At 45.4% G+C, this 25242-nt stretch overlaps 1 protein-coding gene across 2 annotated transcripts in view; it reads left to right on the plus strand.

Moving 5' to 3' along the window:
• Positions 1-25242, plus strand: part of LOC310984842 (striatin-like) — a 33371-nt gene that overhangs the window by 2928 nt on the left and 5201 nt on the right. For both annotated transcript variants that reach the window (XM_083970172.1, XM_083970173.1), the window contains exons 2-11: positions 9683-9786; positions 10965-11038; positions 13577-13667; positions 16333-16639; positions 18524-18686; positions 22142-22252; positions 22814-22957; positions 23791-23927; positions 24807-24982; positions 25068-25115. In XM_083970172.1, coding sequence (XP_083826298.1) covers positions 9683-9786; positions 10965-11038; positions 13577-13667; positions 16333-16639; positions 18524-18686; positions 22142-22252; positions 22814-22957; positions 23791-23927; positions 24807-24982; positions 25068-25115 — 1355 coding nt within the window. The remainder of the gene's footprint in view (positions 1-9682; positions 9787-10964; positions 11039-13576; positions 13668-16332; positions 16640-18523; positions 18687-22141; positions 22253-22813; positions 22958-23790; positions 23928-24806; positions 24983-25067; positions 25116-25242) is intronic.

Here is a 25242-nt window from a genome sequence, read left to right on the forward strand (position 1 = left end):
TAACGCGAGCATCGCGTCGCTTGACACATTTGTCACATTTTTCACACATTTTTCACCATCGCTTCATCGCTTCATCGCACTATGATGCAACCACCTCCCGCTATTTTCTTTCTCTCGTCAACCATGGCTGAGAAATAATAATACATATATACATATGAAATATTCACAAGGAGGAAGCTGTCGGTCCTCTGACCCTCTGCAGGCATCATCTTTGTTTATTACGACCGCGGTAAAAGTACGACGTCGTGTCATAAAGCTCCGGGAAACGGCCATGGATGTATATTATTGATCTGAGGAAAACACACACAGCCCCGGGGTTGTTGTTTTTTTTTTACACAGCCACAGGTTCTCTGTAGGAGGGTCTGGTGAGAGACTACAGCCACAGTGATCTTCTTCTCCACCATGTTTTGAAATGTGTGTCTGCAGCTGTGTCGGTGACGTGGTTGAATATCAACGCTGATTGGATGTCGCGGCACAGCGTCACGCGATGTCGCTTGAAAAGTTAAAATTTTTCAACTTCAAGCGATGGACGCGATGATGCGATGGCCGCGTCATTGCTTCATCGCATCACTCGTATCGCCCAAAACGCGTCATCGCATCATTTACATTGACTTTGAATCAGGGACGGACTGGCCATTGGGCAATGTGGGCAAATGCCACTGCGGCTGCCTGGCGATGCGGCCGCAGGCGGCTCCACCAAATAAATAAAGTGGAGCGAAGGGTTGAATCAATAGGCGGCCGCGGCCGCAAATAAATAAATAAATGAATGAATAGGCTAAATAAATAAAGCGGAGCGGCTACGTTAATAGGCGGCCGCAAATTATGCCATGGACTAACACAAAACTAACTCTTAAAATATTTCAACATTAAAACTTATTCTAAGGGGCGGAGAGGGGGGGTGTAGGTTGTCTCACTCTAAATCACGCACGCACGCACGCACACACTGCTCTCAAGCAGGGACGTGCGGTCAGGGGACTCAATGAGTTTACCTCCGGCCAGGCAGCGGCCGTAGAAGCCACTCGCCGTCTCGTTGTATTTCAGAGAGGCACAGAGCTGCTCTTGCTCTCCTGCCCGTACGGTGTACATGCGCCATGGATGTATTATATTAACGGGCATGCGCAGTATGTTCCTCCAGACTTGTAGCCAAGGAGGCTACGTTGCCTCATTGCGTAACTTGCGTCACGTACGTTTACGTTGCCTTCGTGAATTGTAAACAAACAGACGCCCCCTCGGTTTTTGCGTCCAGCAGTTTAGCGGGTAATTCAACTGCAGTGATGGATAACTGTACCGGAGAGGCTCAACAACTTTTTAAACTGCATTTGAGGAATAAACGGCAGCTTTTACCTGACGGAAACCAACGCCTAAGCTACGGTAGCTAACAGTTAACTTAGCAGGTTTTACCGAATTCTCTCTCTCTCCCCCTCTCTTTCTTACACACACACACACACACACACACACACACACACACACACACACACACACACACACACACACACACACACACACACACACACACACACACGAGGTTGCCTGTCATATCTGTTGTAGGCTATAGGCCTACCTTGTAATAATAGCTTGTTGAGTAGGCTACAGTTACGGTAACATTATTGTTGCTTCGGTTTGAGTGTGGATTAATTGTTTGTTGTGTAATGTGAGTGGTGGTCTAATATCGTGATCCTGTTGTTGATGAGTTGGTTTTTACAGTAATAACAGCTGATCTGTGTAGGCTACTGTAGCCTAGATGGCGTGGATTGTGATGAGAAGGTGTTGCACACATTTTAAGACTTATATATCTGTGCAAACCATTGTGCAACCCCCCCCCCCCAGGACCTGAGAAGGCAATGTGGCCTCTCTCTGTCAAAATTGCCAGGGCCTCTTTTTGGTGCCAGTCCGCCACTGCTTTGAATGGAAAGTTGTGGCGTTCATCGCGTCCATCGCGTTTGGTGTGAACGCACCGTTAGTCTTGGTCTTGGTCTTGGTCTTGATACTCTCTGGTCTTGGTCTTGATACTCTCTGGCCTCGGTAGTGTCTTGGTCTCGGTTCAGGCGGTCTTGACTACAAGTCTAAGACCCAGTGTGAAATGTTCCGGCTGCTGTTTGTGTGTCCGTGAACGTCTCACGACCCAGAACCGTCCGGTGTTGGTAGCCTATACCGGTTACCTGCGTTACGTGCCTCCTTAAAGTCATATTATTGTTATTATTAATAATCAATTAAAAATATCTGTATTGATCAAAAAGAGTCAAAGTCAGAATTAAACTTTTTAACATTTCAGACTAAAAATAATTGCCCCCGTGTCTTTGGTCGCCTGGCAACAGAAACGTGTAACATAGCAACAAATATCAAACTGATGTAGTGACTCTGTGATCACATGGCTTCTGGATTGATACGTATTGATCCCCGATCACAACAACAGTCGCTGCTCCACAACACAACTAACTACTAACTACTGCTCTGACCTGAACCTGTGTGTGTGTGTGTGTGTGTGTGTGTGTGTGTGTGTGTGTGTGTGTGTGTGTGTGTGTGTGTGTGTGTGTGTGTGTGTGTGTGTGCGTGCATCTCTTATGTAACACACTCTCCTGGTCACGTGACCTCACACACACACACACACACCGCTGCATTATTTAGACATGAGGTGGTGATGGAGCCGTGGTGACGCCATGGGAACGGAGCTCAGCCCGTTTCCCTGACGACACGGGACCAGCCTCATATCACTCTGGACCCGGGACCAGGTCTGGACACACACACACACACACACACACACACACACACAGAGCGTTGTGTGTGTGTGTGTGTGTGAACAGACGAGGAGACGATTAGTGCAGTGAAGATGATGATGATGATGATGATGATGATGATGATGATGATGAAGGTCTGAGCAGCGTTCACACAGACGGCGGCCATGTTGTTCCTCTGTCTAAATGTGAACTAACAGGAAGGAGCTCATCTCTCTGCTTCACTACATTTCCCATGATGCATCACTGGCTGTGGTTCCAATACATCACGCAGGTTTTCACTAAATAAAAGCACAATTTCTATTTACAGGAGTTTCTATTGAAACAGTATTAGTCTCTGCGGCGTCCTCCTCTTTGCCTCCTTCCTCCTCCTTCTACCTCCTTCCTCCTCCTCGTCCTCCTTCTTCCTCCTCCTCCTCCTTTATCCTTCTCCTCCTCCTTCCTCCTTTTCCTCCTTTTCCTCCTCTTCCTCCTCCTTCCTCTTCCTCCTCCTTTATCCTTCTCCTCCTCCTTCTTCTTCCTCCTCCTCCTTCTTCCTCCTCCTCCTTCTTCCTCCTCTTCCTCCTCCTTCATCCTCTTCCTCCTTCTTTTCCTCCTCCTCCTCCTTCTTCCTCCTTCCTCCTCCTCGTCCTCCTTCTTCCTCCTCCTCCTCCTTTATCCTTCTCCTCCTCCTTCCTCCTTTTCCTCCTTTTCCTCCTCTTCCTCCTCCTTCCTCTTCCTCCTCCTTTATCCTTCTCCTCCTCCTTCTTCTTCCTCCTCCTCCTTCTTCCTCCTCCTCCTTCTTCCTCCTCTTCCTCCTCCTTCATCCTCTTCCTCCTTCTTTTCCTCCTCCTCCTCCTTCTTCCTCTTCCTCCTCCTCGTCCTCCTTCCTCCTCCTCGTCCTCCTTCTTCCTCCTCCTCCTCTTCCTCCTTTTCCTCCTTCTTCCTCTTCCTCCTCCTTCCTCCTTCTCCTTCCTCCTCCTTCTTCCTCCTCCTTCTCCTTCCTCCTCCTCCTTCCTCCTCCTTCTTCCTCCTCCTTCTTCCTCTTCCTCCTCCTTTATCCTTCTCCTCCTCCTTCCTCCTTTTCCTCCTTTTCCTCCTCTTCCTCCTCCTTCCTCTTCCTCCTCCTTTATCCTTCTCCTCCTCCTTCTTCTTCCTCCTCCTCCTTCTTCCTCCTCTTCCTCCTCCTTCATCCTCTTCCTCCTCCTTCTTCCTCTTCCTCCTCCTCGTCCTCCTTCCTCCTCCTCGTCCTCCTTCTTCCTCCTCCTCCTCTTCCTCCTTTTCCTCCTTCTTCCTCTTCCTCCTCCTTCCTCCTTCTCCTTCCTCCTCCTTCTTCCTCCTCCTTCTCCTTCCTCCTCCTCCTTCCTCCTCCTTCTTCCTCCTCCTTCTCCTCCCTCCTTCTCCTTCCTCCTCCTTCTTCCTCCTCCTCCTCCTTCCTCCTCCTCCTTCTTCCCCTTCTTCCCCTTCCTCCTCCTTTATCCTTCTCCTCCTCCTTCTTCCTCCTTCTTCCTCCTCCTTCTTCCTCCTCCTTCTCCTTCCTCCTCCTCCTTCCTCCTCCTTCTTCTTCCTCCTTCCTCCTCCTCGTCCTCCTTCTTCCTCTTCCTCCTTTTTCCTCCTCTTCCTCCTTCTTCCTCTTCCTCCTCCTTTATCCTTCTCCTCCTCCTTCCTCCTCCTCGTCCTCCTTCTTCCTCCTCCTCCTTTTCCTCCTCCTCTTCCTCCTTTTCCTCCTTTTCCTCGTCCTCCTTCTTCCTCCTTCTTCCTCTTCCTCCTCCTTCTTCCTCCTCCTCCTTCATCCTCTTCTTCCTCCTTTTCCTCCTTCTTCCTCTTCCTCCTTCCTCCTCTTCCTCCTTTACCTCCTCCTTCTTCCTCTTCCTCCTCCTTCTTCCTCCTCCTCTTCCTCCTCCTCCTCCTCTAACGGAGCGTCACCATTGGCTCCGCCTCACAGGAAGTGATGTGTCATGAGGTCAGAGGTCAGCTGACGACTCTCTGTTATGTTATGTAATAAAACCACGATACAGCTGCTCGCTCCCACACACACACGCACACACACACACGCACACACACACACACGCACACACACACACGCACACACACGCACACACACACACGCACACCCACACACACACACACACACACACACACACACACAGGTCACAGCTGGTGATGTAGTTTCTGTCTCATGGTGCGTTCAGGTGTCGTTGGAGTTTATGAAGCGTTCCCTCCAGGAGAAGGAGTGTGTTGGGTTGACATGTGTGAATCATCACACACACACACACACACACACACACACACACACACACACACACACACACACACACACACACACACAGACACACACACGGTTCAGTTGAGGCGTAGGTGGATCTGCAGCGAGAGCAGAAACAAGCACAGTGAATTCCTCTGCTCTGATATCTGACTGTGTGTGTGTGTGTGTGTGTGTGTGTGTGTATGTGTGTGTGTGTCTGTGTGTGTGTGTGTCTGTGTGTTGGATTCACAGCCCGCTGACCTTTGACCTTCATAGATTTAAAGGTCACATGACCCTCCCCAACCCCCCCTCTTCCCCGTTCCTCCAAGACGATGCTGAACTTGAACCTTGATAAACTGTATTGGCCGTCGGCGACTCTTTAATCCACATTACAGAAAATGTACCATGGACACCACATCCATCCCCCCTCCTCCATCACCACTTCCCCTCCGCTCCAGCAGCTTATCCTCCACCACCCCCCCTCCTCCTCCTCTCATCTCTCCAGCTACTTAGAGGAACAAAATAATCACAGCGAGACCCCCCCCTCCGTAATTTTAACGTTAACCACCAATAGTGAACGTAATGGTAATATAGGACCAGTTATTAATCTACTGGGGGAAGTGTTTGAAATATTTAAGTTTCTTTTTTTTTTTTTGGTGTTTTTGCCTTTTTTTTATTTGATAGCACACAGTATAGATAGACAGGAAAAGGGGAGGCAGAGAGAGGGGGGATGACATGCAGGAAAGGTCTGCCCGACGCGGGATTAGAACCGGGGACACCTGCGTTGAGGACTGTAGCCTCTACATGGGGCGGCTGCCTTAATCACTGCGCCACGCACCGCCCCGAAATATTTAAGTCTTAAGTTAATTGTCCTATCAAATGTTTAAGTTTATTTTAATGAATTTAATTTTCACAATACAAATGACACGCTAACATTTAAATTCCTACTAATTCAGTGTTACGTTAGATAAATGGACCAGTATCTGTGCATTTACCTTTACTTTGATTCACATCTGCAGATATGGTTCCAACATAATCTTTTTCAGAAAGTGACAGTGGAAAGAAAGAGGTATTTAGGAATCTTTACGATCAATTAATTGTGGCGTTTAATACCACGATTAATTGTGAAAACAAGTAATGTAATATCATTAATAAAACATTGTCTAACCTGAACCATCATCCATCGTCACACGACTCCCAGTCAACATTTAATCCATTTATCATGTTTATTAACAATATAAATAAATGGTAATGTGTCGTCTAAGGCTGCACAGGTCAGAGCAGAGAACCTGGAGGTTTAACTCGAGTCTCTCTTGATCGCTTCAGTTTGTATAAAATAAACAAGAGCTTTTGTCCCATCCATAGATGTCCTGGTAGGAAAAACAAACAAACAAACATTTTAGAGGATATTGTCAGATTATCGTGACAAAGTGATGATTTATTTATAAAGCACTTTAAAAACAGCCACATCTGGAACAAAGTGTTGTACATACAGTAAATAAAAATAGAACATAAGACATAAAACATAAAAACAATATTAAAGGGACAACGAGGAGTTTTGGAAAAGCATTTATGAGCCTCCGCACCGTGAAATTCATTGACCGGTGCAAGACAGACTCATGTTTTCATTCATCAAGAATAAAGTCAGAGGTTGGAAGACGATCACATACCGTCGTAGTTCCCACCATAAGCGGCGTTATTCTCATGACTCGCCACGAAACCGAAAGTAAAGAACCGCTGGTCGGCTCGCCCAGCATTTCCACCACCACTAATAATAACAAAATAACCATAGAGACAAAACTATATATTTATCGAAAATGGGCCCATTAACAAGTGGTAACGTAGATTCATCCACATTAACGTGAGACTTTTTTATAACCAAATAGAAACTCCTCGTTGTCCCTTTAAAACAATAAAAACAGCCAAGGAATAAAACGAACAAAACATTTACGATCTGAAAGTTTGTCGTTGTGTTTTATTTTGAAAATCTACCGGATGCTTGGTGCGTTTGACTTCCTGTGTGTGGCGATCCGATTGATGCGTGACGGCTGTGTGATCCGGAAAAAAAAAAAAATAGACCTGCTGCGTATTTCTGCCGGACGCCGGAGCTGTGAGACGCGGTGGAAATGCTCTGACTGACTGGACTGGGAGCGCTCTGCTCCGGCGGCGTTCCCAACAGAGTCGGAGTCGGAGTCGGAGTCAAAGTAGGAGGAAGTTGGAGGTCAGAGTCGTCCAGAGGTGGAGCTTCACTCCTTCTGAGATGTAGAGCAGCGACCCAACAGACAGACAGAGGGGCTGATGGGAATTTTTAACAATTGGGTCACAGTTTGCCCTGGATTCAGACTGAAGGCTCCCGGGATCAGCTCCTCCACATGGTCTCACAGAAACTTTTTATTTAAATTGATTTATATTTAATGGAAACGGGCAAAGACGTATACACATTTAGAAACCGACAATGTAACACCGACCAAGACAAACCAACACACAAAACAAAACATGACGACATAAAACAAAGCAGGACAGAAAAGTGCTAAAAAAGAAAGAATTTAAACATATGAAAATTAAAGCAGAAGTAAGTGATATATTTGTGTTAATATAAGTCTTAAATAGTTATATCTTCCGACAGCAATCACTTACATAGAGTGTTTGGTCTGAAACACGGGTCTCTCAGTCACTCTGCTCTGCTCTGAGCCGAGGAGAAAACTTTTCTCGTATCCTACAGTTTTTATCCAATGAGGAGAGAGAACGGCATGCAGGGCTGTGTGTGCAGCCAAGGAACGCCGTGAATGTGGTGACGTAGGGACGAGGACTGTTATGGTGCGTTCAAGGCAGCCCGTAACTCGTGTTTTTCCGACCGTGAAGTCGTACCAGTTCGATCTGGTACGAGTTCACGGGTCGGAAGTTACGAGTGGCCGTTATAGTGACTTTCACCGGTAAAACAGGTCGGAAAAACACGAGTGGGTTGCCTGGAACGCTACAAAGTCGTAAGTTGTGACTTGAAGCTGTAATATACGGTTTCAAAAGCCTGCCTGGAACGCAGCATTAGCGAAAACGACCGGATCGCTTACTTCTGCTTTAATTTACAGCTACTACTCAATATAAATTGAATCAAACTGATTTTCCCCCCCCATTTTTTGTTATGCTAATACCTTGTCTTGATTTGTTGCCATTATTTTTTCCCGGTAACACTTTTTAATAAGTCCACACTATTAAGCATTAGTTAAGCATTAATAAACACTGAATTCATCATTTATAACTTGTGAATACTCATTAGTATGTAGTTTATAAACACAGTTAAAAATGTTTCACTCATCACTGATAAGCACTAACTATTTATAAACTACGTACTAATGAGTATTCATGTTATAAATTATGAATTCAGTGTTTATTAATGCTTAACTAATGCTTAATAGTGTGGACTTATTATAAATTGTGAACTTTTTTCCAAAAGAAATTGATGTTTCACTTTATTTAAAAAAAAAAAAAAAAAAATCCAAATTCAAGTTCCTTTTTGATTGAGCCTTAAATATAAATGTTCTCCCTAAAATAATAACTGTGTTAACATCTGCGGGCAGTTTACATCGAGTGACGGGAACATCGGCATGAAGTTGGTCCTTGAACGCATCACAGACTGTTGATGATGATGTCACTGAGGCGGAGGCGGAGTCACAGCTGGAACGACCCACTTTATGAATGAAGTGTCCTACTTCCTCTATGTGTGTGTGTGTGTGTGTGTGTGTGTGTGTGTGTGTGTGTGTGTGTGTGTTTACAAACACAGTAAAGTGACCTCAGCAAACTGAAACACAGATCGATCCTCGTTGTTGTTGTTGTTGTTGTGGATCAATAAAACAACAAATGAGTTTCAGATGGTTTGAGTCTGAAGCGACTGAACCGACTCTCTCTCTCTGACCTTTGACCTCCTGTCGGTCACATGACGTCTGTTCCCACGGCGCTGAGCTGCGTCCTCGTCCTCAGCTCTGACGTTAAGACGACGGCATCAGGAGGCTTTGGGGCTTTGGGGCCTCGTCTGGTTCCCATGTCTCCACTCTTGGCTCAGTGCGCTTGGTTACACACACACTTTGGTGACGTTTTGCCGGCGGGAACGTATATTTGCATATAGTGTGCAAGCATGTGTTAAGTGTGTGTGGGGGGGATATTTAACGGGATAGTTCACCCAAAATTCAAATTGAAAAAAACTCATTATCTCCTCCCCCTCATGTGGACTAAGGGCTGGGAGAAGTTTCAGAGTCCTCCGTGGCTTCTCTGAGTTACAGGGGGTCTCGGCGTAGCAGTGCATGTCCATATGACGGTTGCAAATGGATACCAACTGTCTTCGTAACAAAAAGACACACAAAAAAACATCCAAATACCTCCATGCTGCTCGTATGTAATGTCCGTCTTGTATTGAAGCCCCGAAATGCGAAATTTTTCAGAAAAAAAATTAAATAAGTCTATATTTCAAGCTTGATTTGTAGCGGAAGCTTCTCGAAGCTCCTCTTCCTGGTTCGTCCAAATCTTGCGCGATTTGCGCCGGCGTCAGTAATCGCACTTTCGCATTTCGGGGCTTCAATACAAGACGGACATTACATACGAGCAGCATGGAGGTATTTGGATGTTTTTTGGTGTGTCTTTTTGTTACGAAGAAAAGTGGTATCATGTCTCTTATCATGTCTCCTTGTCTTCATGTCCTCCCATCTGTCCCGTCTGTCCCGTCTGTCCCGTCCAGGCCCAGATTGCCTTCCTGCAGGGAGAGCGTCGAGGTCAGGAGAACCTGAAGAAAGACCTGGTGAGACGCATCAAGATGCTGGAGTACGCCCTCAAGCAGGAGAGGTGAGTGACCTCTGACCTCTGACTCAGGGGACGTCACTAGAGGACATTTACCACCTCAGATTCCACATTAAAGGACAATTCCAGTCAAATCCAACCTGATCAGCTCTAGTTTCTAATATTTCAGCTCTAACAGAATGAATGTATAGGTTTTCTTTTCACTGTCTCCTGTCCTGCAGTAGTTCTGTCTTTCTTGAAGGTAACAACAAACCCCTCGGTGTCTGTTTGAAGACAGCTGATGTTGTCTTGTTTATGGGATGTAAATAGCCTAAACATTCTACGTTGTCGTGGCGATGCAGGGACAGACAGAACTACTGCAGGACAGGTACAGTGGACAGTAAAAAGAAAACCAACACATTCATTCTGTTAGAGCTGAAATATTAGAAACTAGAGCCTCAGGTTGGATTTGACTGGAACTGTCCTTTAAAGGGATAGTTCACTCAAAATTGAAATTTCATTCATTATCTATCTACTCCCCCTCATGTGGACTAAGGGCTGGGAGAAGTTTCAGAGTCCTCCGTGCCTTCTCTGAGTTACAGCGGAGCTCCGTGCAGCACTGCCGGTTGCAAATGGATATCACTTTTCTTCGTAACAAAAAAACACACCAAAAAACATCCAAATACCTCCATGCTGCTCATATGTAATGTCCGTCTTGTATTGAAGCCCCGAAATGCGAAATTGTTCCGTCCAAATCTCGCGAGATTTGCACCAGCGTGCGATTACTGACGCCGGTGCAAATTGCGCAAGATTTGGACGAACCGGGAAGAGCAGCTTCCTCTGCAAACAAGCTTGAAATATAGACTTTTTTTTTTTTTCGGGACACATTTCGCATTTCAGGGCTTCAATACAAGACGGACATTACATATGAGCAGCATGAAGGTATTTGGATGTTTTTTGGTGTGTCTTTTTGTTACGAAGACAGTTGGTATCCATTTGCAACCGTTATATGGACATGCACTGCTACGCCGAGACCCCCTGTAACTCAGAGAAGCCACGGAGGACTCTGAAACTTCTCCCAGCCCTTAGTCCACATGAGGGGGAGGAGATATCAATGAGTGAAATTTGAATTTTGGGTGAACAATTCTTTTAACTAGTGATGTTCTGTTTTATTTTAGCGAGGTCTTCACAGGAAGTAGAAAGAGTAATCAGTCTGTGTGTCTGTGTGTGTGTGTGTCCCTCAGGGCCAAGCACCATAAGCTGAAGTACGGCACTGAGCTGAACCAGGGGGAGATCATTCCCCCCAGCTATGACTCAGGTAAGACCAGCTGCAGCATCTGGATCAGGATCAGGAGTCATTTGATTTAGATTATCTGCTGATACCGAGTCCTGATCGATACTTTGGCAATGCAGTAAAAAAAAAAAAAAGGAAGAACACATCCAAGTTGTCCGTCCCAGCCGACCAGCTCAGCTCTCTGATAGAAACAGTCCACTGATAGAGATCTACAGTCCTAGGAGCCTGGTCGTCTACTCGTTGACATTAAATAAGCACCATAGAGCTTTTAAGGTGTTCAGAAAAGAAAATTGAATTTGATCCCACTGTGTGTCTTAACATTAGTGTAATAACTCATCTATCAGACGATGGAGGCCAAACTTTGTGCTAAATTCTATTTTCGAGTAAATCCGGGGTCACATCGGATATAATGCAGGCGCACGAATTATACGTCACGTTGCTCACGATTCATCAGCCAATGATATTAGGATCCGTCATCCGCCACTAGCACTAGTCAACTGTATTAGGGATGGGCACTGATTTTTGAATAGTCGAATACCGTACTTTTAAGACTATAAGCCGCTACTTTTTTCCCCGCCCCGGTGTCCCAGCTCTCGTCTCTGCACACCGCAACACAAACGCGCTCCGTAACCCGTAATCTTGTGTTTATGACGGTTAAAGCAGAAGTAAGCGATCCGGTGGTTTTGGCTAACTTCCTGTCAGCCGAGGAGTTAGCAGTCCCCGCCCTCGTCCCTACGTCACCACATTCACGCGCATCCCTTGGCTGCACACACAAAGAGGACCGCCCCTTTATGCCGTTCTCTCTCCTCATTGGATAAAGGTTGTAGGATACAAGGAAAGTTTTCTCCTCGGCTTACAGCAGAGCAGAGTGACTGACAGACCCGTGTTTCAGACCAAACACTCTATATAAGTGATTGCTGTCGGAAGATATAACTATTTAAGACTTATATTAACACAAACATTCCGCTTACTTCTGCTTTAACATTGGAGTAATAACTCATCTATCAGACGATGTAGCCCAAACTTTGTGCTAAATTCTATTTTCGCCATTAGCACTAGTAACGTTAGAATCGTATATGTCATGTAAGGTTATCCACCGCTCCATTTATTGATTTTTCGCCAGCTTCGTTATAAACAAATGCACATCCATGGAGTGTAACCAAAACATAGGAAAAGCGAGCAGACTTGCACAGTTCCCTACTGTCTGTCTGTGTAAATATCTCTGCACGTAGCAGGTATCACCAAAGATTTGAAAAATATATTGAATACGATCCATACAACCTTAAGTCGGGAGAAAGGAAGCAGTGAAACACACCGCCCCGACTACTGCCGACCAGAGCGATTGAGAGTGGGGATAGAACTCCCATAGAAATACTGAGTAATTTTAAGTCATAAAGTGGTAATAATCTTTGCCATGTACAGTAGCCATGTTGACTTAACAAAATAAAATGTATTAGACTGATCGGTTCATTGTAAAACATTTATTTATTTATGTGAATGTGGTGATTTCAGTACGTAGCCCAGAGGCAGCGCTGCTCACTTTTCATTCAAACAAACTAATGCGACTGCTACAGTTGTTAAATTTCATCAATGAGACCAACATTTATCTCCTAAAAAGAATTTAACCAGCCAGCAGTAAACCTCTAAAAGCGTGCGGATAAGTTACTTGGCTCGTTTTCTCCCCCGGGATGAGGACGGAGGTTGGCCCCTGTATTTTCTTTTAAAGGGACAACAAGGAGTTTTGGAAAAGCGAAGCGTTTTCATACGTCATTTATGAGCCTCCGCGCGCACCGTGAAATTCTTTGACCGGCGCAAGACAGACTCATGTTTTCATTCATCAAGAATTAAAGTCAGAGGTTGGAAGACGATCACATACCGTCGTAGTTCCGACCATAAACGGAGATTCGGCGGCGTTATTCTCATGACTCGCCGCAAAACCGAAAGTAAGGAAGTAGTAGTTTGGAGTACTCGCTTTCCACCACTAATAATAACAAAATAACGATAGAGACAAAACGATATATTTATCGAAAATGGGCCCATTAACAAGTGGTAACGTAGATTCATCCACATTAAAGGGATAGTAGCATTTTTTTAAAGTGGGGTCGTATGATCTACAAATAGCCCCTAAGTACTTTAATTGCAGTAGAAGACTCTTTACACTCCTCCCGTTAGCAACGCCAGCCCATAGGCCGTTTCTTTGGGTCTGTTCACAACAATGCATGTTGTAAATCTCTGGGCAGGGCTATTATGGGCTGGCGTTGCTAACGGGAGGAGTGTAAAGAGTCTTCTACTGCAATTAAAGTACTTAGGGGCTATTTGTAGATCATACAACCCCACTTTATAAAAATGCTACTATCCCTTTAATATGAGACTTTTTTTATTGTCGCGGAATTTTTCGTTCTGCCGATGGAGAAACTCTTCGTTGTCCCTTTAAAATTTAGCTTGTGCGGCTTATACTCAGGTGGAGGAGCTGAGATGAGAGGGAACGGATGGAGGGATGGATGAATGAATGAATGAGTGGATAACCCCCCCCCTCTCTCTCTCTCCCTTTCTCCCCTCCAGATGAGGGGGGTGAGGACAGTGAGGGTCCCAGTCCTCCAAACAGCAGCAGCCATCAGCTCAGCTGGAAACAAGGACGCCAGCTGCTCAGACAGTGAGTTTATACACACACACACACACACACACACATCAACACACACACACATGAACATCTAATCATACATGGTGGTGAATTCCCAGCATCCTCTCTGTCTCCCTGGTGTGTTTGTGTTTGATTTTATTGTTTAGTTTTTTATTTAGTCCGGGCGGCGGCCATCTTTGTTTTCAGGTGTTCAGGAAGTGACAGGAACTATAGTGTTGAGTGAGTGGCGGAGGGATACGACGAGCACGGAGAAGAGGAGGCTCTAGGTCTGAGTGTGTGTTTACAGTGTGTGTGTGTGTGTGTGTGTGTGTGTGTGTGTTTGCTGCTGCTGCTGTGTCTGCCATCTGTGTGTGTGTGTGTGTGTGTGTGTGTGTGTGTGGTGACAGTGAATGGAGGATTGTGTGCAGGCCGCTGCGATCGGAGAGGCTGGTACAGAGGGGGGAGGAGGGGGAGGAGGAGGAGGAGGAGGAGGAGGAGGGGTGACCTTCCTCTCTCACACTAGATCTTATTCAGAATAAACTCGTCTTCACTCTGGATTTAAAACCTCTGGATATAAAACGCTGCGTTCAGGTTCCTGTGAAGGTTGAGTTCAGGGTCTGTGGGACGTTTCGTAGGACTGGACTGAAGTGAAAACACGTTGGTTTCATCAGGACTGAGGGTGAGTCTGGTTCTGTTGAGTCTGTTGAGTCTGTTGAGTCCGACCGGTCTCTGAGGCCTTGAACCTCTCGTGTCAGGTCCAGTCGTTGGAGTCGGGGACTCGTTCTTGGAACTGAACATAAAGGACATTAGAGTTTAGAGTTTATTTATTTAGCACACAAATTTCAATGGTGCAAGGAGGGAACGAAGCCGGTTGGCTTGTACATAGGTTCCACCCCTATAACAAATTACAGCAAGACAAATTTCAATGGCTAACAAATAAACATAGAAAAAAAAGAGATAAAGTGCATACATAATCAATGTTATATGAGCAAAATGAACAGAAATGAGAAAAAAATAAAGATATAAAGTGCAATGTGATGTGATGTGAGACAATGGAGATAAGGTACAAACAAACACATGATTATTGATTTCTACTGTAATTGCATGCTCCAACTCAGGTCCTAACGATCTTCAAAGTCCAACCTACAAGTCTCTAGGTACAGCCGTCGTCCCGCAGAAATGAGCTGCAACAAAAAATCGATTAGTCGAACAATAATCGATTATTGAATTAATCGTCAACTGTTCTGATAATCTAATAATCCGTTTTAATAGTTTTTTAAGAGAAAAAAGTCCTGATTCTCTGATTCCAGCTTCTTCAATGTGAATATTCCTGGTTTCTTTGTTCCTTTGTGACAATAAACTGAGTCTCTCTTTGGTTTGTGGACAAAACAAGACATTTGAGGACGTCGTCTGGTGGTTTGAGAAACACTGATTGATGTTTTTAAACATTTTTAAACATTTTATTGACCAAACAACTAATCGATTAATTGTTTAAATAGTCGACAGATTAATCAATAATGAAACGAATCGTTAGTTGCAGCTCTACGTGATTTATCTCTTGTCTTTTTCTCTGGTGGCATGGTCGTGTATCTTTATTTATTTAATGTGTTGTATATTTTGGACTCCCACATTGACAACTGTGTTTTCACGTCTGAACTTGTAGAACTGAACTGACCCAGAGTCAGGAGGACGACCTCCTCAGTCAGATGTTACAGGCTGCAACACAAAGCTAGAGCCGTGTCTCAGTGTGAACCCTTCCATGAGTTCACTGTCGTGTAACAGTGTAAACGCACTTACACACTCAAAAGAGATGCCATGTTGGAGACGACTCAGAACTCTGAATCTCCCAGTTGAAAACTCAGATTTCCGACTTCAAAGCATTGGGGACGCAAGATTAACATCGATTTACTGTGTTCACCAACATCAGTAGCTTCATCTGTAACCGGAAGTAAATATTGTATATTTCATAACGTTTTAATGTATTTTGGCCTTTTGAATGCATTTTATTGATGTTTTACTGTTGACCGGGTGCAACTGATTCTCAGAGATTCTCAGTCAGGGGCGATTCTTTTCTCCAACGTGAGGTGGCGTTTGAGAGTATCAGTATCAGTATTTTATTTTACACAACACACATGATAATTGTAGACAAAACAGAAAAGGAAGAAGGCTAATGTGTGAAGCGCCAGGTCTCCCAGAAACTACTTAAAGCTTATGGCAGGAGCCTCCAACATAATGCTAACAAATACATATTTATACATATATCAAGTCATGAAGGAATACAAGACAAAACATATGTCACAGAATACACATAGACAATGAGACAATACATAGTACCAAACAAAAACATAACATACAATCACAGGACAGATCATAACTCAAAAACAGACATCAGACAAACATACCCAGATTACGATGATACATATGAGTTAGGACGTTGCACCTTTAATCTTTTCTTGAAGACTGAGATTGAATTGGCTGATTTCAGACTCTCATCCAGCCCATTCCAGATCAGCGGCCCCCTGGTGGTAATACATAGGCTAGTGCGTTTTAGACGTCTATTTCTTCCATTAATGAGATGTAGATTTCTGGTGTTATAGCCGTGCACAGTTCCGAGTTGTCTCGAATGCAGCATCAGTATGGAAGCGTTCAAACTGAAACCCCCCCCAGGTCTGATGTTGTTCCTCCCGTTGTGCTGCAGGTACCTGCAGGAGGTGGGCTACACCGACACCATCCTGGATGTGAAGTCTCAGCGTGTCAGGGCGCTGCTCGGTCTGGCCGGAGAGTCCGCAGAGAAGCCGTCGGAGAGGAGAGGCGAGCCGATGGTGAACGGCACCGAGCCGTCCTCCCCGAAGGACAGCGGCATGCTCAGTAAACCCGACGCGTCCGACTCGGCCACCGTGCTGGAGGCCTTCAAGTTCATCGAGAGCGCCGCCGCGGAGTTCAGCGACGAGGACGAGGACGAGGACAGCGAGGCGAGGGACAAGACCCTCCTGGACCTGGCTACAGTAAGACCAGACACAGCAACACACACCTACACAGTGTGGGGCGGCTAGGGCTGCATGTGACCAGCAGGGGGCAGTAAAACATGAAGGACTCACAGTTTAAAGCTAAAAGACGCTACAAAGGCTCTTAGGTCAGAGATGATTCTCTGAACCGCTTAAAGGGACATTGTGTAACTTCTCCTGTAATTTATTCACGAAAATCGATTATTTGGTTCAAAAGTCTGTTTTTCATTAAAGGGACAACGAGGAGTTTCTCCATCGGCAGAACGAAAAATTCCGCGACAATAAAAAAGTCTCATATTAATGTGGATGAATCTACGCTACCCACACTTGTTAATGGTCCATTTTCGATAAATATATCGTTTTGTCTCGTTATTTTGTTATTATTAGTGGTGGTGGAAACGCTGGGCAAGCCGACCAGCGTTTCCTTACTTTCGGTTTCGTGGCGAGTCATGAGAATAACGCCGCCAAATCGCCGTTTATGGTCGGAACTACAACGGTATGTGATCGTCTTTGAACCTCTGACTTTAATTCTTGATGAATGAAAACATGAGTCTGTCTTGCGCCGGTTAAAGAAATTCACGGTGCGCGGAGGCTCATAAATGTAGTGTGGAAACACTTCGCTTTTCCAAAACTCCTCATTGTCCCTTTAACCAGTAATCTCCCCCCATCAACAAACTGAAGTGTTCCTTTCAGCTCTGAATGAGCCGTTCATATCATTCATATCTCCATGGAGCGGGTAAGCTCGGTGCTGCTGCCATGTGGTGTCTCCATGTTTTTACGTTCAGTGGCAGCGTGACGGTAGGAAACCACGGAAACTCAGCGGAGACACCGGATCTCTCCTCAGGTCGAGGTGGCGTCTGTGAAAAGTCACCGCGGTAACGCAGTGAGGAGGAATGGAGCGTTACACTGATGCTGCATTCACCTGCAGTCGGGCAGACGGCCGTCGGTAACAAACCAGATGTCATTTTAGTCACAGAAGTCCAGAGAAAGCCGGTAAAACGTGGGTCAGGTAAACAATACCACATCACCATGACAACATACTGTCACATGTATTGTTTTGCTTCGTGCTGACGGAACACTTGTTTACATGAGGGTTGTTTATGCCGTTAGGTGCAGCGGCTGTCGTCCGTCTGCCGTCTGCCCAATTTCACGTGAATGCAGCATGAAAAATACGATTGAGTTGCTTGTGATATACAACCGCAACGCTAGATGGGAGGAATTCCTACACAATGTCCCTTTAATAACTACTCTAACTGTTCTAAATTATGCTAACTACACTAACGCCGCGTTTCCACTTCGTGGTACCGGCTCGACTCGACTCGACTCAGCTCTCTGGAGATTCACCACTGGCTGATATAATTCCTTCTGGCAGATAAATGTTGGTTTTCTACAACTGTATCAGCCACATTAGTTTGTAAAGTGAAGCTTCAGGTGTGAACTGAACAGAACTGCAGCGCTGCCTCGGGGCCCTGGACAGATATCACCACATTTACATGAATAAATAAATGTTTTATGACGACCGGCTGCTCTAAAGGCGCTACTATCCTGTAATGGAAATGCTCTCTAGTACCTGGTACCAGAGTCGACGGTTCATATTGCTGATGAAAGTAATAAAGATCGGTTTAAAATGCAGTTAAAACAGTTTCTCTTATGATTTAACATGTTTCAAATTATAAAATTTGAATAGTTTTCAGTTTGAATGGAACTGGAGTTAGTGTAAAGACTTTTTTGGAATTAATGTGTGTACAAGTGGTCAAAATACTGTGTTTTGTTTATTACTAAGGGAGCTGTTTTAGTTTTAGTTTTGTTATGTATAAATGTATGTTTGTTATGTGTAAGTGAGAATGTTGTGTATGTAACTACTCACTTTGCATCATTTAACAGATGGTGAAGAAGAAGCAGTCGTCGACGCCGTCCTCCACGACCTCCGACCTCAGCGACGACCCCGACACGGAGGAGGCCATGAAGGGTTTCGACTTCCTGGCCAGTCCGGACGAGCTGGACGGATCCCCCGAGTCCCGGAGCGGCGAGGACAGTGGAGAGTGGGGTAAGACAGGACTCGACAGTTGTATATCTAGTAGGGGTGGGAGAAAAAATCGATTCGCATAAATATCGCGATATCTTTTTTGACGATTTTTAAATCGATTTTTTTTTTTCAAAAATCAATTTTTTTGGGGGGGGAGGGGGGGTTTGTTGTTGAATTTTTAAAAATATTGTGCAATGTGCATTTGTTATCCTTTTTTACATACATAGAGTACAGGTTTTGAAAAGGGTTATAAGGGTATAAAGTTCACTTTATAATGGAGTATGTTAATTTATAGGCTCCTACAGTATTTGTGTGCAGATAAATGTTAAAAATGCAGACTAAATATCGTAGAATTGCAATTTAAATCGAATCGCCATCCAAAAAATCGTAGAAGAATCGAATCGGGAGAAAAGCATATCGTCCCAGCCCTAATATCTGGATCTCACGGTACCAAAAAAAAGCAGGTACCGACGTAGTTTTTGTGTGTTGGTATTGAAGTATCGGTGCTGGTGACAGACCTAATATGAAGGTGACACGGGGAGCGGGCCCAGAGCGGAGCCCTGAGGAACTCCTTCAGATCACTGCTTCATCTTTAACAGTGAAATAAACTTCTCCCTCTGTGTTAAAAGGTTTGATCCTCTGATCGATCATGTGTTCAAACTGACAGGTGACATTTCTGCACCAGAAATGTCGTCCATGTTGAATGTTTTTACCAGCTAACGTATGCTAACGTCCTTTAGCACCTGAGGGAGGATTCAATTTAGTGTTTAGTTAATCCAAACCTTCTGACTTCTGACAGTGACGGTCGGTCAGTTAGTAGTTTATGGACCAAAAAAAAAAAGTAAAACAACAAACGCTCTTTGTAGAGACGTCAGGTCGCCATGGAGACGAGCCACTGTCGATTGGGTAGATGTTCGTCAGTGTCTGGAAACGATCATCAACAACGACTCCTCTCCTTTCTATTTATAAAACTCTCTTTTCAGAATAAAGTTCTCAGCTGGTGACCACTGTACAACAGCCTCCCCCAACACACACACACACACACACACCTTGTTCTTTCTGTTACTTAGCAACACACGCTGTCATGTGGCCGACAACAAAAAGCTTCCCCACGCAGCTCGTGATTCAACACTTCACAGTCCAGAGAGTTGTAAAGGAGCGCTGACTCAGCACACACACACACAGCTCAGTTTATAAACTGTGTGTGTGTGTGTGTGTGTGTGTGTGTGTGTGTGTGTGTGTGTGTGTGTGTGTGTGTGTGTGTGTGTGTGTGTGTGTGTGTGTGTGTGTGTGTGTCACTCTGTTATGAAACAGGTTTTTGTTGTGAAGCTCTTTCTTCTTGAACGCTCCCTCCCTCCCTCCCTGGTCGGACCAGGTGTACCGGTCTACACCTCGGTTGTCATGGCTAAAGGAACAGTAAACTCTAGCTGTGTTCACATGGAGCCAAATATTCTGGTTAGAATCGGTTTAAGGTCTAAACTGAATGAAAAAGCTCAGTATAAAAAGCTCAAGATTCAGAATAAACAGGTGGAATGAACCTTTTCTTGACCCAAAAGAAATGAAAATGACATCATGTAAACAGTGAAACTGAATGTTGTTCCATTCGTTCTGCTCCGTGTCGACGTAAATGTGTAGCGACGTTTCTTCACTTGAATGAAAGAGTCAAAACTATGAACAGCTACTGATCTGATCAGACCAGAGATCTGATCTGTGATCAGTTGCAGGATGTTTGGATTTCTAGAGTTCTCAACGGACCTGAACATTAAAATCTGACCGGACCAGACCCGCGGGTGTTGAAGCCCGGACTCGGCCAAAAAAAGAGGAAAAATGACCCGAGTCATTTCTATATAATTTTGGTTCAAACCCGTCTGAACGAAGAGAAAAACTACAGGGGTTTGTTTTTTTCCCCTCTGGATTATTGTTTAGTGACCCCTGAGGATCCTCTGTTTTCCGAGTTTGGGGTCCGTGAGGTCAAAGGTCGCCGTACGGTGGCCAAAAAGACACTTTATTAAAAAAAAAAGTAGCCCAAAAAGAACCCTCTTCCTCCAATTTGAGTTTAAATATGGCGGGAAGCATTAATTTCTTTAATAACTCATAAACGCTTGGGTCTAGGATGCTGAAATTACAGTATGTATATCAGGAGGTGTGGGGCATCCACTGTGAAAAGTTTCAGACCCGTGTGACCTTCAAAAGTGGTCCAAAGATGGTGGGTATTTATGGGAAACTTTGTCAGTGTAAGAAGTAGCAGAAAATGAATCTCAAACCCTTTGTCAGTTTTTGACTCTGAGATTTCGGGGGCTTCCACCATATGCCACCGACGGGTCGCACAAGCCCCCGAAATCTCAGAGTCAATAACTGACAAAGGGACCCGTCGGTGGCATATGGTGGCCTGGTAGAAAACGTTTTCAATGCCAGAAGTAGCCTAAAATCGGAACGGCGTTCCTTCGGAATGGGGGTCGCCCCCCCAGTGGGCCAATGGTTGCTGGGTATTCATGGGTCAACAGGAGGACGGGCTGCAGCTTCCCAGAGCCGTTCTGCAAAAAGTTGACCAGAATGACCAGGGAGTCATCCCAGACAAAGGTGGCTACCCTGGGGGCGTGGCCAAGTACCTGGGGCTGCCCTGGGAGTCGTCCTGTCCCCCAATATGATTCATTTTGGGCTACATGGGGGGTGTGGCCCAGTCTTGAATTACCAGACAGCGCCACCATATTCACATGGGAGTGGCCTGTAATGATGTCAGAATGGGCACACTTTAAAGGGACAACGAGGAGTTTCTCCATCGGCAGAACGAAAAATTCTGCGACAATAAAAAAGTCTCATAATAATGTTGATGAATCTACGTTACCACTTGTTAATGGGCCCATTTTCGATAAATATATCGTTTTGTCTCTATCGTTATTTTGTTATTATTAGTGGTGGCAGAAACGCTGGTCGGCTCGACCAGCGTTTCCTTACTTTCGGTTTCGCGGCGAGTCATGAGAATAACGCCGCCGAATCGCCATTTATGGTTGGAACTACGACAGTATGTGATCGTCTTCGAACCTCTGACTTTAATTCTTGTTGAATGAAAACATGAGTCTGTCTTGCACCAGTTAAAAAATTTCACGTGCGCATGGAGGCTCATAAATGTAGTGTGAAAACGCTTCGCTTTTCCAAAACTCCTCGTTGTCCCTTTAACCTTTTCAGGCCACCCAGAGTTAAAGGTAGCCCAAAATCAGGACCCCAATTCGTTCGCTTCTTACCAGTTGGTTCCCACTCTGAAGGCTTCCTGGTCAGCAGCAGCAGCAGCAGCAGCGTATCCCTCCGCCCAGCGACCGTCTCACGACTCTGATGATTAATTATCTTTGATTGACTTTGATAATTTCTACAAATGTTTGTGAGACAGGAAGCTGCTCCTCTAACCCTCCTCCTCCTCCTCCTCCTGCCCCCCCCTGCTCCTCCTCCTCCTCCTCCTCCTCTCCCTCCCCCCTCTGTAGAGAAGGAGGAGCCTCCTCTGGGCGACGTGTCCTGGGACGTGGACCAGGGGCTGATAGCTCAGCTGAAGGAGCAGTACAGGAAGGAGCGCAAGGGCAAGAAGGGGGTGAAGAGTAAGTCAAGAACCAGGCCTTCATCATCATCCTCTTCCTCCTCTCTTCTCCTCTTCCTCTTCTCACCACCTCCTCCTCTCTTCTCCTCTTCCTCCTCTCTCCTCCTCCTCCCACCTCCATCCTGACCTCAGACAGGGCTGCTCCCTCTTGTGGCCTCCTGAGTTACTGCAGCTCCACAGATCAAGTCTCTGTTCACTGATGTTGACGAACAACTATCAAAACATTTAATGTTCATTAGCAGATGTTGTGCATGAACACATTCAGTTTTTTTTAGATCAGGTCACTATTGATCCAGAATCAGCTGTGTCCTGGTCTCCTCCTCCTCCTCCTCCTCCTCCTCCTCCTCTCTCACTCTCTGTTTGATGTTTTTGTTTCTTTTCTTCCTTCCTGTTGTTTTTCTGCAGCATCTCTCACTGAGGTTCATGTTTCTTTGTTCTGCAGCAGAAACATTTGGTTCTTGTTTCTCTGTGGAGCTGCTGCTGTTTGTTACATCACTATGACATCACTCTTTACTTCCTGTTGCACTCATCATGTCCCCCCCCGCCCCCTCCCCTCCTCCAGGACCTAACCGGTCTAAGCTACAGGACATGCTGGCCACCCTCCGTGATGCTGAGGATCTTCCCTCCATGCAGCCGTCGGTGACGCCCCCCTCCCGGCCCAGTGTACCCAGACTCAGTGAGCATGAAGTGGGACGACCAGATGAAGGTAACCTGCCCCCCCACCCCACCCACCCACCCACCCACCCTCATTTGTAGCACCAATAAATGAGTTAAAATGGTTCTAAATATAGAGTTAAAGTCAGTGGTTGATTGGGTGAAGAGAAACACACTGGTTCTGAATGTAATTAAAGAGAAATAGCATGGTATTTGGTTCAGATAATTTCATCAGTAAAAATTAAGCCTTAAAATAAAAGATGAATGTATAAAACAAGTGCAAGAAACCAAGCTTCTGGGAATTATCATACATAATAAGTCGTCATGGAAAAAACATATAAGTAAGATAACTGCTAAAATGGGAAGTGGTATTTCGACCATCAGAAGATGTTGACACAAAAAGCAAAGACACAAGTAATTCAGGCCTTAATATTGTCTAACCTTGACTACGGCCCAGCACTAGTACTGTAAACATGATCATAAAATTACAGTTAATACAAAACAGAACAGCACGCATACTAGTACTCAACTTTAACTATAGAACAAACATTGTTGAAATGCATAAGAAACTTAGCTGGTTACTGGTGAAAGACAGATTACTCTATTCATTACTAGTATTTATTATAAATCAGTATCTCTTAAACAGAGAGAATGCTTTGTTTGCTCAATTAACCACAAATTCATTCATTCATTGACTGGTTATGGATTACTTATTGATTGAGTGATTGATTGTGTTGTCATCATATTGTATTGACGAACCATGTGCAATCCGCCGGACCTCAGTAAGAATAGCTGCAGCTAATGGGGATCCTAATAAACAAAACCAAACCAAACTTGTAGTTCCCCTGGAGGTGGGAGGTCTCACTGTGTTCCTGGTCTCTACAGAGGCGCTGACGTTCCTGCCGTCGTCGGGGAAGTCCTTCATCCTGGGCCGGGTGGACGAGGCCGTGTCCAACGAGCTGGGCCTGGGAGAACTGGCCGGACTGACGGTGGCCAACGAGGCCGACAGCCTGGCCTACGACGTGAGTCACACACGTACGCGCTGCGGTCCAGTCTGAGTGACACTGTGTCACCTGTCGAGTCCTAGTCTCGCTCGCCTGACCCTCCTCCAGAGAATAAGGGTTTTTCAAATGTCTACTGCTCCGGCATACGTTCACCTGGAGACTCCATTTAAACTGTAAGACACAAGTCTTGTCTATTGGTGTCCAATACAAAGATTTTCTGAGAGAAGCAGACTAAATACTACTAAATATACTCTGTATTTAACTCGCAAGTATTTCCAAAATATTTACTGTAGAAACACCAAAATCATATCAAAACGTTCAGGAAGTCCTTACGACAACCACGGTCTGCTTCTTTTTCTGATAGGAGCTACCGTTTTGTCAGAATAAGCCCAAATGTGAGACCAGAATCGAGGCAGAGAGTCAAAGCTGAGACCAGTTTATTAAAGCTGTAGTCTCGCACGCCAGACCCTCCTCCAGAGAAGATGGGTCTGGCTGGTCCGCCTATGATTCTGCGATTGGAGAAAAAAACGCTCCGGCCGTTTGGAATTTTTTCAACCAGTCACAATCGTTGCGGTCGGCGCCGTAGCAACGGTGCGCTTGCAAAATATTGCCGGTTGGAAACTGGATTTGGGTCCGCGGTGTAACGACGGTCGGCAACCGTTGACGGATATTTATTCTTTTGTGCGGTTCAGGACACTTATAATAGATCCATGGTTCGGTTCCTGTTGTTGTTTGTTGATGTTTCCCTTTACCGGGCGGACTGTGAAAGCTGCAGCACGGAGGCGGGACTTCCACCGGGTGGCTCGTTCCGACCAATCAGAGGCTAATCGCAGCAACGCACTTCCGTCAGGCCAGACTAGTCGAGTCCTAACCTGTCGGATGCTCCTCCTCCCTCAGATCACCAACAACAAAGACGCTCTGAGGAAAACCTGGAACCCAAAGTTCACCCTGAGGAGCCACTTCGACTCGGTCCGAAGTCTGGCCTTCCACCCCGTGGAGCCGGTCCTCGTCACGGCCTCCGAGGATCACACCCTCAAACTGTGGAACCTCCAGAAGACGGCGCCGGCAAAGAAGTGAGACGCGGACTCGATGTTAAGTCAGAGAAAAGACTTGTTTCCTGTCTGGTTTTAACCTCCTCTCTCCTCTTTAACCCTCCAGATGTGCTGCTCTGGATGTGGAGCCCATCTACACCTTCAGAGCCCACAGGTGAATTCAAGGATGGATGGATGGATGGATGGATGGATGGATGGATGGATGGATGGATGGATGGATGGATGGATGGATAGATTTAGTTAGATAGTTTTCTTGAGATTTTGGGGGATTATTTTGTTAT

Source organism: Trachurus trachurus (genome assembly GCF_905171665.1).
Source record: "Trachurus trachurus genome assembly, chromosome: 1".
Lineage (NCBI taxonomy): Eukaryota > Metazoa > Chordata > Actinopteri > Carangiformes > Carangidae > Trachurus > Trachurus trachurus.